Source organism: Asparagus officinalis, unplaced genomic scaffold (assembly GCF_001876935.1).
Source record: "Asparagus officinalis unplaced genomic scaffold, Aspof.V1 AsparagusV1_Un151, whole genome shotgun sequence".
NCBI lineage: Eukaryota > Viridiplantae > Streptophyta > Magnoliopsida > Asparagales > Asparagaceae > Asparagus > Asparagus officinalis.
Window position 1 is genome coordinate 104,292 of NW_017972417.1, and position 14,711 is coordinate 119,002.

The 14,711-nt window shown below is 34.6% G+C and overlaps 1 protein-coding gene across 4 annotated transcripts; it reads right to left on the bottom strand.

The window, feature by feature from the left end:
* Positions 1-408: 408 nt before the first annotated feature.
* On the bottom strand, positions 409-14,711 carry LOC109827337 (hepatocyte growth factor-regulated tyrosine kinase substrate-like). 4 transcript variants are annotated; one of them, XM_020394326.1, is made up of 8 exons: positions 14,639-14,711; positions 14,278-14,394; positions 12,860-13,040; positions 12,516-12,594; positions 4,532-4,630; positions 4,325-4,438; positions 2,417-2,571; positions 409-524 (listed from the first exon to the last, which is right to left on the bottom strand). In XM_020394326.1, the coding sequence occupies exons 3-8, from the start codon at positions 12,958-12,960 to the stop codon at positions 413-415; spliced, it is 660 nt and encodes a 219-aa protein (XP_020249915.1). In that variant the 5' UTR covers positions 12,961-13,040; positions 14,278-14,394; positions 14,639-14,711; the 3' UTR covers positions 409-412. The 4 variants fall into 4 exon arrangements, with proteins under 4 accessions (XP_020249915.1, XP_020249914.1, XP_020249913.1 ...); XM_020394325.1 differs by having other exon boundaries at positions 14,627-14,705; XM_020394324.1 differs by having other exon boundaries at positions 14,569-14,705.

Here is a 14,711-nt window from a genome sequence, read left to right on the forward strand (position 1 = left end):
AAGCCAGTATTTAAATTCGTGAAACTAGTGCCAAAATACTAGGTGGGGGAGAGCCAGAGGCCAATGTTTCAACTCATGAAACAAGTGCCAAAATACAAGGTGTTCAACTGTTGAAAACCTTGTAAGAAGAGAAAAAAATCCAGTTGTTCACTTTGTGATGTTACGTGGCAACAGATGGACTGGTCTGATATTCCACAATGACTAAAGAAATTAAACTGATCATAAAGAGATGGACCTCAACAGCTGAGTAGCTGTCATAATCTAGAAGCCAAAGTGCACAAGTACATTGGCAACCATTGTCAGCATTAGATGAATAATGACAAATAAAAAAGAAGCAATTCTTCCATTTAAAGAAATGATTCTCTGAAATTTCTTATAATTTGATTACTTATTTTATTGCTTATACATAATTTTAAAAAAATAGAAATATTAAAATGAGCCTTACTACCTCAGGATGTTTAGGATCCATAGCACTAAGCACATCTCTCAGAACTTCCAAGACACTAGTGGCCTTCTGAATGATACTGAAACAGATGAAAGTTAGTAAGCAGAATTTTACATGTTATGTTTACAGTGGCTAGTTCACCATATAAATCAGACATCATAAATAACCCTTTCTCTATGACGTACCTTCGACGTACCTTCAAGGTTACAGAAAGTGCTAGACGGCCTAGGCATCGGTGTCGGTGCCTAAAGCCTAGGCACATAGGCGGGGCCTAGGTATTTTTCCTTTTTTTAGTTACAGTAATAAATAATAAATGCCAATATTACATAAAGTGTTAGGCGCCTGGTGCCTAGGCCGATCTCAAGACCTAAGCAGTGCAGTCCGGGTAAGTGGCTCACGATCCCATAGGCGCTCCTAAGACCTAGGTTGGCGCCTAGCCCGCTTTTTTAAACATTCTGTGCATTCAACTTATGCATAAGAATATTAAATGACCCATAGCTTTCTACTTGGCCACCTCAAAGCCTCAATTACATACATACTTTGACAGAATCCATCTCTTATGAGGTCACATTTGGGGCATTATAAGCCAACGGCAATTGGAACCATGGGTATCAACTCTAGTTGTAGAGGCCAAATGTTTGTATAGTGAAAGCACGGGTCATGGCTTTCAAAAGGTATACAGACCATCGATTTCATGTTAGGTAGGAAGCATCTAGCATATAATATTTCCAATGAATGCAAGAATCAGTGTACCCTTGCATTTCAAGTGGGTTGTATAGAAAGAACCTCAGTTAACTGTCTCCTCATGTTGTTATAACATACAAATAGTATCACCTTTACACGGAATATGATTATGTATCAATAATCACAACCAATTTGTTTAATCAACTTATAATTTAGCCTAGTTTAATAACAATTAAGGTTTGGACGAAGTAATTAGGTCTATCATATGCATTAAATCAATCAATACCAGGAATCATCAAAGAATGTCAACCACGTCAGCATGCTGTGCATGACATATTTAGATGCAGATGCAAACGCGCATGGGATGAAATTCAATGAATCATTTAGTTCCACAAAACTTAAAAGCTAACATGAGGACTGAACTATAATATGTTCATTTATAAATATGTTCCAAGCATAATATATACTTTTACTGAAAAAGACATGCATATTCTTTAACAAGTAAAGATGCCTGATTTTGGAGGTTGTGCTCAAGCAAGTATCTTACATGAATAAAGACATGTAGTATCCAGTATAAATGATAGAATGCATTTGAATGGGATATGGATCAGATAGGAGATATGGGCATTGCAAATTCACAGTTGTTTTCTGATCGCAGATATAAATATGGATATACTTCATAAATGATATCCATATTTGAATAGTATCCAGAAGGAGCATGAAACAGAATTCAAAGAATAAATAGATACATGAGAGCAATAAAAATATAAACTCATGTCTGGTATAGGAAAAAAAATAGTAAGAAAAAATGAACATCAAACATTGAAGGCTTCACATATTTTAATGCACATATATGGAAGAACTTAAATATTTCTACATACATATAAATCAACGGAAGAGTGAACAATTATTTAAAAAGGAAAAGCTACAATTAATACTGCTATTAATACACACAATTTCCTAGAAGTTTTCAATTTATAATTCACCTTGTTTTAAATAACAGTAAAAGCATTATAGCTCATAAAACATCCCAAGTTTTTAATCCAGTTGAATATATCAAATTTAGATGCTTTCAAGCTATGGGCATTTAAAAAATGCAAATATTTAAAGCAATAATAAAGTAGGTATGATAAATATGTTCTGAAATCACTGCAAAAATTCTCCGCTCAGATTTCTTGCTTGAAAAATATACAAACTCTTACTTACCTAAAGATTAGCAAAAGAATAGGAGAAAGAGTCAACATCGAAGGAGGGTATATTAAATAAGCTAAGGAAAGGATGAACTACCTTGAATCAGGAACAATCTGGGCTGCTGGCTGTTTTTCACCATTGCCTCCATTTTGTAAATGTGAATCCTTTGCTGGTAAACTTTTTGCCTGTGACTTGGGGGGTGGTCCGGGTGGTGGAACATGAGAACGTTGTGGAAATTGAACCCTTGCAGACTGGAAAAGATTCATACTAGAGTTAGAAAGTGTGTACTTTAGAAAAAAAAACAATGCCTCTTAAAAAAGCAAACGTGCATGCCAAACTCATAAGACTAAAAACCACACCCTAGGAATGTCATAAACTGGAATCCAAATATTATGTCTAATAGGTTGGCTTCCCACTCTAGTTCAAATACCTGAATCAGCTTATTGATTACATATTCTCAAAGGATAAACGAAGAATCCTGAGTAATGATATATTTTTCACTCAAGGATAGAATCTATTGGACTTTCATGAAGATGTTTCATGGTTTCAACCACTTATCATGATGAAACTGCTTTAAACAAAAGTTGACATTTAAGAGTTCCCAAGAACAATACATTTGTTAGTTGAAAGGTGTAAACTGATGACACCTATAAAAGTGGCCTTGTAAAATAAGCATGAAAAGCCAATCCCTTGAATGAAACCATAACCAAATAATAAAAAAGGTGCAAGTAGGTGCATGGCTGTGTTAAGTGATTTTGCAAATCAACATGCATATGGCCAGGGAAAAGATACACTGTGCTTTCCTTAAGTGTGATAAGGACTTCTTAGTGACGAAGATTGTGAAATCATCCACAAGAAAGATTCCTTCTTTCTTGATAAAACTCCTATTATGACATTATGTTGATCTATTCTAATCGAGATTGGCCATTAGCGAAACGAATCTCTATTTAGACAAGAACGTGTATATTATGCTTTATAACCATAAAGAAAACTTGCTTCTAGAGACATTGTTCATGAAACCGCTGCTACGTCAATCGAGATTGACGATAAAACCCCCTCTCTGGTCTTCTAATATCTACTTCTGCAGAAGCAGTCTTTGCTCAAAAAGGTAAATCATCATGAAAAGTGAATATAAGCCTGCAAAAGGGTGGTAGAAAAATTTCACATTACAAAGGAAAGTTATGCAACTTCCTATGCATAAACGAAAATATTGATTCAGAATCCCTCATATGTATCAAGATGTGAAAGAAAAAAATTGTTAGAAGAGAACTATTTCAAGATTACTAAGACTTTTGAATTATCAAAACTCATGGATAACGTTTTACAGAAAAGCATTAACCGACCACTAATCGTAGAATTTCTCTTCCTGTTCTTTCCTCTTTTTACTTCCCGAGTCCTTGGGAACAAACTGAAACAATTTTGGTAATGCAGAAGCGTCATGGAGAAAGTGTAACAAAAATAGTAGAATCAGGCCGATACAACCTCATATGGAATCTGTTAGAATATAAAATTATAACCCTCACCACAACTCGGAGTTTGGATGTAGTGAAAAGGACGCTTGACATGGTACCAGATCAACTCATGTTCAAATCCCACTGACCACATATTAAAGTGGATATTTGAAAGAAAAAAAAGATATCACTACGTAAGTCCAGGTTTCAACCAACAAAAAGGGTGCTCAAGCTGCAAGAGCATGTTAGAATATAAAACTAATGTCTCAACCCTCAACTTCGACCTTTTACAAGTTCTGCGGAGTTCTGGTGTGGCAGAACGAACCTATGACAGAATCAAGAATAATACAGCAACACTGAAATAAGTAGGTTTCACTAAGATGATCCAATAACAGCTCTAAGAAATGTAACAGGATGATTAATAAATGGAGAAATATGTCAACTACTAAATGTCCAGAAACGCACTTGGACAACAAAAAATGATAAAATAACATTCAGTGAAAATGTGACAGAAATTGTTGCATTCGAATTCATGTAGTCTTGTAGTACCTACCACCAAGTCATAGTATGCAGCATAATACTGAGGGAATTTCCCAGAAGCACCACCAAGGGCTGTCTGAGTGGCATCCAGAAGAAGAAAAATCCTCTCACGAACTGGCAAATCTGTCTGAACAAGACAGAAAAGAATGATCAACACTATCAACTAGGAATAAAAATGATTACGAACGTGAAATGTTTGTAACCAACAAATATAATTCACCTTTTTCTTCACTATCTTCACAAGTGTTGGAAGAAGTCCGTTATCAATCACTTGTTTATGAATATGCTCACCACAATTATTCATTAGCATTTCTAACAACTGCAAGACAAAGAAATAGTTTAAAAGATGAACCACATCTACTCCTGCATAATTAGCAAACTTTAGTTTTGGCAACATGTAGTTTAATAAAAAAATATATGTAGAAAAAATTTCAAAGGTGCGACAGAAACTCAACCAGAACAATATGTTTTAACAGTTTACAATTAAAGAGACCAATCATAAGGCAATTTACAATTAAAGAGACCAATCATAAGGCGTTAATGAAAGGAGCACCATTTCCAGAAAAGACAAGTGCAGAACAGTATGTAATCAAAATACATAAACATAAAAAGGAAGAAAATATTCCAAGGGTCTACCTATCATCTTAGGTTAATCTATCAAGCATAACGATATCAACACAAGGATGGTCATTATCTTAACTAAACATGGAACATAATCTTTGAAAAAAAGAGAATCAAATTGACATAATCATGAAAGTTTGTCTTAGCAAATTTGTACAAACATACTAACCTATGTTGCATGGGTATAGGTACAACCTATGTTGTATGGGTACAGGTACAGATACCGGTACAGGTATAGGACACGGCAAATCTGTAAAAGGTAGGGTACAAGGACACAACTATATAAATATTTATATAAATATATATTATATATTGGAATGAATAATTTATATGAGAAAAAGGATGACAATTAAATTTCCCATAACATTTTATGTTTCTTTTTTTATGTGGATTATAAATGGAAAAATCACTAGTTTTTGCACTAGACATCTAAACGATCCTTCAAAATCGTAATTCGGAACCTGATCTATGTCCAACAACTTCAAGAAGTGGATGTGAAGTGTAGGATATATGTCAAAAAAATACATAAAATTTGTTTTAAATTAAAACATGTATAGTATAACTAAGTACATGCCCCAATAGATGTATGCATATATGCATGGAGCGTCCAAGGAGTTTGGGTATGAGTACGGGTAAGTGTCCGCTACGGGTATGACTTTAAAGTAGAAGTACCCAGGTAACATAGTAACTGACCATATCATCAACAACAAGGATTATTCAGTTGTTGAGGATATAGATGTGGCTACATGCACGTGCTCAGAGGGAGGGGAGGAGGGAGAAAGAGGGGCAGAAAGAGGAGGGGTGAGGGTGCATCATATATATATAGAGAGTAAAGCTCTTGTAAACTTAAGTTGATTGGAGCACTTGTCCACCAATTTTTTTTCATCCGTTGATTTCGTTTTGAGATTTATACTAGCATGTGACATATATAAAGACACATATCTCAAAGATAGTCTTAACATGCAACACAAATTCCAGAGCAAAGTTAATGGATTTAAAAATTGGTGTACAATGTGCTCTTATCCACTTAAGTTTACAAAAGTTACACACATGCAAAGAGTACTACTCTGCCAGTTACTGATACAGAAAAATAGAAAAGCTAAATTAGGTTTAACAGTTAGTGAACTTTCCCAAAAAAACATTTATTTTTTTATGTTCACAAGTTTTTATCAAATAAGTTCAATTTCAAATCACAGAGATGTAACAAAATAATTTTCATTGAAGACCGTTGGATAAACACTGTGTTAGTGATGGAATCCTCCAAGAAGGTTTAGAATGGAGGTTCCTGCTCCTTGGGTTAAACCACCCCAAAGAGAAATAAATGAATTTTGCCTAATAAGAGAAAAGTCGATGAAGTTTCTAAAAAATCCAATGCATTAGATGAGGCGAACTTATGTCAACTTAAGTGGACAAAAGGCCTTTGTCCACCAAACTTTCTATCAACTCATATATATATAAAAAAAGTCTCTTCATATCTTGCATGGATCCCTAGGTATCATCAATGGATAGAAAGTTTAGTGGATGGTCCACTTAAGTTGACATAAAAAATTCTCTGTATTAGATTTCACATTTATAAATTTGCTGATATAGTATTTTTATAAAGTGGAAAGTGACAAATAGAATCATATTTAACTTTGATCTCTTGCCTCCTTAGTTTATACATATTGTATAAGCTTGGCTTTGTTGCTAGGTTTCTTTTTTAGTTTACCAGGTCAAACATTTCAGTATTAATGTTGGCAATCGCTATTTTGGGAATCCTTCTTGTTTTTTTAAGATGATAAAATCAAGAACACAAATGGAAGACTCCTATAGTACTGAAGATCAAATACCGAAAGACTTATCCCATCAATTATACTTCTCACTTGTTAAATCTTATTTGAAGTTATATTTTATTTGAAATGCCGAAAAACTTATCCTATCAGTTATAGCTATTCCATATGTTATATCTTAGTTAAAGTTATAAATGTACTTCAAAATCGGATTTAATAACTACTGCCAACATAGAAATAAAATTTTGGTAGTTAAAATCTTATCTTATTATGGACCACATTATGACAAATGATGGTTTTAACTACATGTGGGGTGACATGTGTAAATATCGTGTAAACTTGGGTTCGTTGTTAGGTTTCTTTTTTAGTTTACTAGGTCAAATATTTGAGCATTAATATTTGCCAATGTTTTAAATATTGGCCAATAAACTGATATTATCAGCGACTTATCGGTTTTGGGGCCTTCTGCTATGATAAGTTTGATTCTAAATCGGTTATCGTTTTAGATGTTTGTCGCCAATAATTCAACAATAAAGTGAGTTATCAGTTGATATTATTGGCCTAAAAATCAAAATTATCGGCCTTTGGTTTAAGTTTTGAATTTGGGCAACGGACACCTATTCAGTGCATTTTAAACCTGAGCCAACCTGAGTTTCTACCATTAGTTAGTGATCCTAAACATAATTATTTATATTTTAGTGTGTTTATATTTCATTAAGTATCATTAGATTACATTTTAGAATATCATATTATGAACATCACCATCTGGTAATGTTACTTCGATAAATATTACTTATCCCCAATATCGGCTATCCGACATGGATCTTGACCGTCCGATAAATCCTCGATAACAGATATTTAAAACCTTAACATTTGCAATCGCTATTTCAGGAATTCATCTTTATTTTTCAAGATGAATAACCGAGAGCACACGTGGAAGACTCCTAGAGTACTAAAGGTCAAATGCCGAAAAACCAAAGCCTCTTAGTTATATTTTCTTACCTGTTATAGCTAATCAACTTGTTAGATCTTATTTGAAGTTTTAAATGTAATTCATAATTGGATTTAATAACCAATTCAGCAAAGAAACAAAATTTTGGTACTTAAAATCTTTCTCTCTTATTAATATCCACATTATGAAAAAAATAGTTTTAGCTACACATGTGGCGACACACATGTACATATTGTGTAAACTTGGCTTTGCTGCTAGCTTTTTTTAAGATAATTAGTTTACCAGGTCAAATAATTCAATATTAATGTTGGCGAACTCTATTTTTTAAGGTGACAATTCAAGATCACAGATGGAAGAGTCCTAGAGTACTAAAGTTCAAATGTTGAAAAACCTAAACATGTGAATAACATTTTCTTACCTATTATAGCTAATCCATATGTTATATCTTATTTGAAGTTTTAAAATATATACTTCGCAATAGGATTTAATAACTAATGCCAAGAAAGAAACAAAAATTTTGTAGTTAAAATTTTTCTCTCTCTTATGAGTATCCATGTCATGACAAATGATGCTATTAGATACACATGCAGAGATATACGTATACATAGCAGCTCAACATGTACATTTTAATAAATACTTCGATTCAGCCTAGGGAGTGTTGCTGCACACGCAGAGAATTATATGGGAATATTGTATATGTGCTAGCACATGCGAGCATTTCAATATGCAGTCTCATATTATGTTAAGATTTTTAACATTCACATATTATCATTGCGTTATTCATAATTTAGTTTATAAATAGGCTTAGACTTGATTAGACTTGTCATCTCCACTTGCTATTAATAAGTTGCAATGTTCTAAAAAGCGGGCATCCGCCTAGGCGTAGGTGGCCCTCCAACCGCCTAGAATTGGCCTGAGCGGCCAATCTAGGTGGTGGAACCACCAGCTCATAGGCATGGCCTAGGGCTAGGCTAACAACCTAGCTTTTGTTTTTAAAAAAACAAGATGTTTTCGGCCCAACTTGGACTCTAGCCCAAACAAAAAAAAACAAAAATTAATAATAAACCCGACCCACACACATAACCCAACCTGAAACCACACGAACTTAACATAAAAGCCCTCTCGCCCTCTCTCTCCCTCCCTCTCTCTATCACTCGATCAATCCCATCTCTTTGCCTCTCTGTTCTCTAAAAGAAAGGAAAAAATAGCTCTCCTCAGCGCCTCCTATCTCAGCTAAACCCGTCCTATACCTCTGCTCTCACCACAATTCGCCTCCGCTCCTTCTCTCCTCCCAAAAACCCGCTCCTTCAGTCTCCTCCCCACAATTTCTTAGTATAATTAGTTAATTTTGTTCAATTTTAGCTTAATCATTGTTTTTTGTAATTTTTATATGAATTTAATTCATGTTTTTGTCAATTATTATAATTAAATAATTTTAAAAATAGACAAACACCTAAAAGCTGCCTAGGCATCTAAGCACCAGCTCAAACACCTAGTCTGCCTAGTACTTTCTGTAACATTGATAAGTTGTTTTGCAATAATCCCTTGTTATTATATTTCTACAATGCCATGTCATTCTGGTTTATTAATATCTAAAAAGAGTTTAGAATTATAACCCCCAACAATCGCTACGACTATAGAGATTTAGTGTTGTGGAAGAGATTGTTAACAATACCAATGAAGCAATTAAAGAGAATTTACAAAAAAGGTTATGGCTACGCGAAATAGGCCAGATATTGGTCCATGTAAAGGATGCTCAATTTATGAAGGCATGTTAGAGTATAACAACATATGCTTTAACCCTCACCACAAATTTGAAGTTTGCGTGTGGAAGAAGGGACTTTTAAATGTATCTTTGTATGCAACTATGTGTTAGTATCAATTCTAATTTCTAAATATACTTGCAAATATTCTTGCCATGTTATATGATTTGATTAATTTGCATCATTCTATCATAATACTATATTTTTCTTCTTTAAGGGGGAAAAAATACCATATGTACATGTGATCCAGTATGCACCTGCTCAATATGCTAGCACATTTTTTGACGTAGAGTATACATGTTTATTGCCTCGGATTGCATGAGATGTTAAAGAAACTGCGAAGTACCAAAACTCATACCCATATGCACCTGAATCAATCTCTTTAATGTTGAAGATTAACACTCATAAATCTGCACAGTTGTCCAAGGAATGTAGCTCTCTTGATAATTTACAATATATATCCTACACTTATTGCGTGTTAACATGGTTTTATCTTTGAAAGAGTATATGAGTCAAGAGAGTATCTGCGTCGAGTGTCAATCTCCCATGCTCCAACATCCTCAGCATCTTAAACAACTATCCATGATTATTGACATCACATTTCAGTTAAATCGTGCAAAAAGCATTACTCCAGTTCCTATACCAAGCCACCATCGCAGAAGATTTCAAACTCAGAACTTAAATTTAAAGGATATGATATTCCCTAAATATGCTTTCTTATGAGAATAATTTATACCTTCAGAGTCTCAAACAAAGTGCATTTTTTTCTTTTTTTGGAAACTTACAAAAGGCTAGGTGAGTTCCTTCTGTTCCTCAGCTTAGGCAAGGCCTAGCCGCCAAGTTGAGGTCCTAGCCCCATACGTGATTAAACTAAGAGATTACTTAAGAATATGGGCTTGCCAACACATACAGCCCTTTTGCAGTTTGCACATCTTGAACGTATAATAATAAGCCCTAGGGATGAGCAAAATATGGACCGAGCCGACTAAACCAACTGAACCGCCCGATTTTAAGCGGTTCGGTTCGGTTTTTATTTTGTTTTCGGTTTGTGTCGAGTGTACTGTTTATAAAGGGGTCTGAACTGAACCAACCGACCTTCATGAACATCCCAAAAAATACTCCATCACCCAATTACTTGGTGGCCCACCGATGCATTCAGTTACAGTTCCACAATAACACTTCTTCTGAACACACTGCGGACCCCTCCTAATGCACCCATTTAAATTTCCAAAGTTACCTCTTAGTTCTTGCCAACTAGCTGCAAGCTGTCATCAAATGGGGAAATTGAGTCACGGGTCCCACCTCTCAAGCTCTCATCAAATGGGGAATAGACAATATCATGGGTCCCACCTTCATTCCTTTCCCAATGCCAATCCTCCCAAAGCACCATGGCACTTTTCTTTCTCAAACTCCATGGTCATCTCCTTGCTCCTCTTCTGTTTTAATCTCCACTTTCTTAAATCTTTTTTTGACTATTTTCTTCCTATTACCACAATGGTAATATTGTTCGCTCACAGTGACGCAACCCTTCGGAGACAGAGTCTATGACAATCGAAAACTGGCCAAACCGAACAGAAATAACTCGGTTCGGTTCGGTTCAATTTCATCTCTTGAGCGGTTTCCATTCGGCTTGAATAAGAAGTGGTTAAAACTAGCCGACCGACCATTTGCTCACCCCTAATAACCAAACACACCGAAAAAAAAAGTACAATAATAACAAGATTTTGAGATAGTGAAGAACTATGTAATAGTATCCGCTTTTATTGTAAACCCAAAGATTTAAATGGTTACTACATCAACGTTGAGCAAGTGCATATCCAAAAGTGTTTTTATGAACAAACGAGGAACAGAAGTGCTAATTGTTAACCTATAAGTTCTTTTGTTGCTAATACATATAATCCAAGTAGTTGCGAGGAACAGCAAATTATCAAGTGGACATCTATTCTTCAAAGAAATACCATGGAAGTATTGAACTGCTATTACTCCCCAAAAAAGCAGTCACCTAGTAAATAAGGAACCAGCTAAGATTTAGCTATAGGCTTATAACATTAATTATTGTTAAACAATGCAACCAAAATTATAAAACAGACAACATCCTCATCGAGTCTTAAGAAAGATTTAAGTATATTTTTACTCCAAAACCAATATAGCAGTCTTTTCCTCCAAAACTAAGTTATATTGTCACCTGCATTACCTTTTTTTCTGTTCCACCTCACTCCTGATTTTACAAAGTTTAATCTTTAGGATTGTCTCTATTAAAATACCTCAAGTTCTTTAGCAGTTCCAGTCCTCTGTGAAACCCACAATCTTTAAAATGTAAATTGTTGTGAATATATTTTGATACATCAATAAGAATTTTCAATCTTTGATGGGTCCAACAACCTTTTGGGAGGCAACTTGTATATTTATTTACCCTATTGCGTGGTATGAAATTGTTAAGTAGTATTTCACAAATAAGCATTAGCATTAGCATTAGCATTTTATATTTGGCTTATTAAATCCTACAAGTTTAAAACTTAAACTCACATTCTATAATTGCATCATGTGTCATATTTTTCTAAGAATGTGCACATAATCTATTTATATTTAATAATATGCTTTTGCTTGACCATAATCCAAAAGGATACCTTTAAGTTTATTTCTATCTGTACAGCAAAGCATGTGCTAAATATCTAGTCACAGTCTGGCACAACGAGTATTTCTTTAATGAGCAGGTAAAGAATAGCTTGGTTTCCGTTTAATAATGCAGGACATTCTACTACAGAAACATCCTAGAAGTCAAACACACAATCAGCCATTTCTTCATGGAGACAAGATTCCAATTGATTTATCACATGGATTGCGTGAACAAGATACTTATTTAATTTCTTTGATTTTACAGGAGTGAAACATAAGCAGTGTGGTCTGAGTTTAGGTAGCAAAAAGAATTAAGGCTTACATGCAAGAAATGCATCTTATTTACAATTGAAAAAGAGAGCAGTTCATATGTCATGAGACCAAAATCCGCAACATACTTTGTGCATCTTTACTAATTCCAAGAACTTTATGAATGTTTCCTGCAACAACAAATATAAATGTAAAGAAACATTTGGTGCTCACCATGACAGCATACAGTTGAGTATTTGGATTTTTGTTCCCCAGTTTTTTCTTTATGGATTTGATAACACCTTTGGCCTGCCTGCTCAAACATCAGACTCATTTAGATACTAGACAGTAAGTCCTAATAATGAATTCAAAAAGAAAGAAGTATGTCTTAATATGACGTAATTTCACATGATTTAACCAGTGGACAAAGAGAACATTTTGGATAATTCAAAATATATAAGGAATCAGGACAAATCACGTATAACTTGCACAACGGTAACATAATTTAGTTCATAATAGTTGCTCTGTAGAAACTATCATCTGATTTTCATACTTTAAAAAAACATTAAATAGTATACCCATGATCACGAGCGACCAGCTCACAAATTTCAATGCTTTTTGCCCAATCCATTTCTTTTAGCTTCTCACTTGTCGCCATATTGACCATCTCCGAAGCCATTTCTCTTCAATAAGTACTCAACTCCAATCAAATGCCAAATGCCTCAAGGTAAAATGATGTCGGATCAGGACTTCCACTGACTGGATTGATACAGAATACAAAATTTATACACGTTAGAAGCTTACGACTAGACATGAAACCTGTCATCATAATATGTATATGCCATCCATTTTCAAAAGTTAAAAGATTTTTTTATAGTAAGAGTTTATTTCAATTGGACGTTTTCTTTCATTCCCGTTATTTTCAATGATTTCTTGTAGTGAATCTTGTGATAATCACGTTTCAGCTAGTATGTTTCACAATTTAGGCTGGGGTTTCAGTATAGAAAGAAGATAATTACTTTATCCCAGGGTTGCCCAACGGAAGATCCAAAAGTTAGGTACAAACAATGGCAGAAGCAAGTCCCAGAAGGTCTTTTATATGAGAGAAAAGATTGATATTCTTGGGAATATATAACTATTTTTACTCTCTAGTTATAACTTTCCAGTTAGTTTTAATATTCTAGAACATGGGCCTGGCTTAAACCCCTTCCTTTCTATCTTCTCACAAAGTTGCAAAATTGCCTCTTGGTTGCAAAAGCTTGAATTTAACGGGTAGAAAGGTGCAGCTTTCAATACCCTATACATTTACAAACTTTATTGAGATCCTTTATATTGTATCTGCTTCCTTTTCAACTTCTTAGATGAATAATTACTGGAGCAGTTAAAGCTACACCACCCATTCATCTAACAAAACTGAGACAGGAAAGGAGAAAGTAGGTTTCCATTTAGCACATCTTTCAGCTAAAAATGTCTGACTCCACGAAGAGGAGGAGATTGCATCCAACTACACACCACCATAGCACAAACTGGAAAATCCTTCTCTCTTGCTAGTACAGTTTCTTTCAGCTATATGATAATATAAACCTTATAGCATGGATGCTACTGTTGCATAACCTTATCATATTGGATTTTACATATCTATCAAACAATTTGTGCCTGCCATTAACATTTGCTATTTAAGATGATGGTGTTTGTCTATGGTACGTTGTCATCGTTGATGTTGGTATTGCACGGGCGGGATAAAAATCCTAATAATTGCAGATTTGAATATAATGGTTGACAGAAAAGGTAACGAGACAAGTGATCAATGGTAAGCTCGAAATTAATCATGAAATTTTGAAACTCCAATTCCATAATTTCTGGGACTTTTGAAATTTTTGGAAAGCGTTAACCAATTTATCCTTCTATCCAACTGCCGTCAGTGGATATAAAAAGCACATAAAAGCATCCCAAACTCAAAGTAGAGACTTTGATGATCCAATTCATGATAACTCACCTTATTCAACAAATTTAAACCTTCAGCAGAAAAAGAAGGAAAAAACAGCTTCACTCCCCGACTCTTCTAGCCCCAAAGTGTCCAAATGAATGCAATAGACGATAATTGTCAATAAGCCTGAGAGATCAAACAATAACAAAATCAGTGGCATACAACCGATATTTTTATAGAAAAATTCAACATTTTCTAAAAAAAATAAAAAATTTAAAAAATTTCTTGCTCCAAACGGTAACAAGAACAACTGAAAGAGAGAGAGAGGGGGGACAATTCGAGATCACTTGGAACACAAACCAATAGAATCGAGATGTCCCGATCCAAACCTAGACGAGATCAAAAGTGGACAAGGAACCTCAAAATCTACCACATTTCGCCCGCTAGGGTTTCGCCTCAGCGCCCGATTCCTTCCTCTCGAATGAAGAAACCAACAGCCTCGG

What these genes read in the sequence shown, in the direction of transcription:
- LOC109827337 (XM_020394326.1), bottom strand. Translation starts at nt 12,960, where the DNA reads ATGGCTTCGGAGATGGTCAATATGGCGACAAGTGAGAAGCTAAAAGAA. An exon ending in CTCAACTGTATGCTGTCATG is followed by an intron (nt 4,631 to 12,515) that starts GTGAGCACCAAA and finishes TTTGTCTTGCAG; the next exon opens with TTGTTAGAAATGCTAATGAA. An exon ending in CTGCATACTATGACTTGGTG is followed by an intron (nt 2,572 to 4,324) that starts GTAGGTACTACA and finishes AATCTTTTCCAG; the next exon opens with TCTGCAAGGGTTCAATTTCC.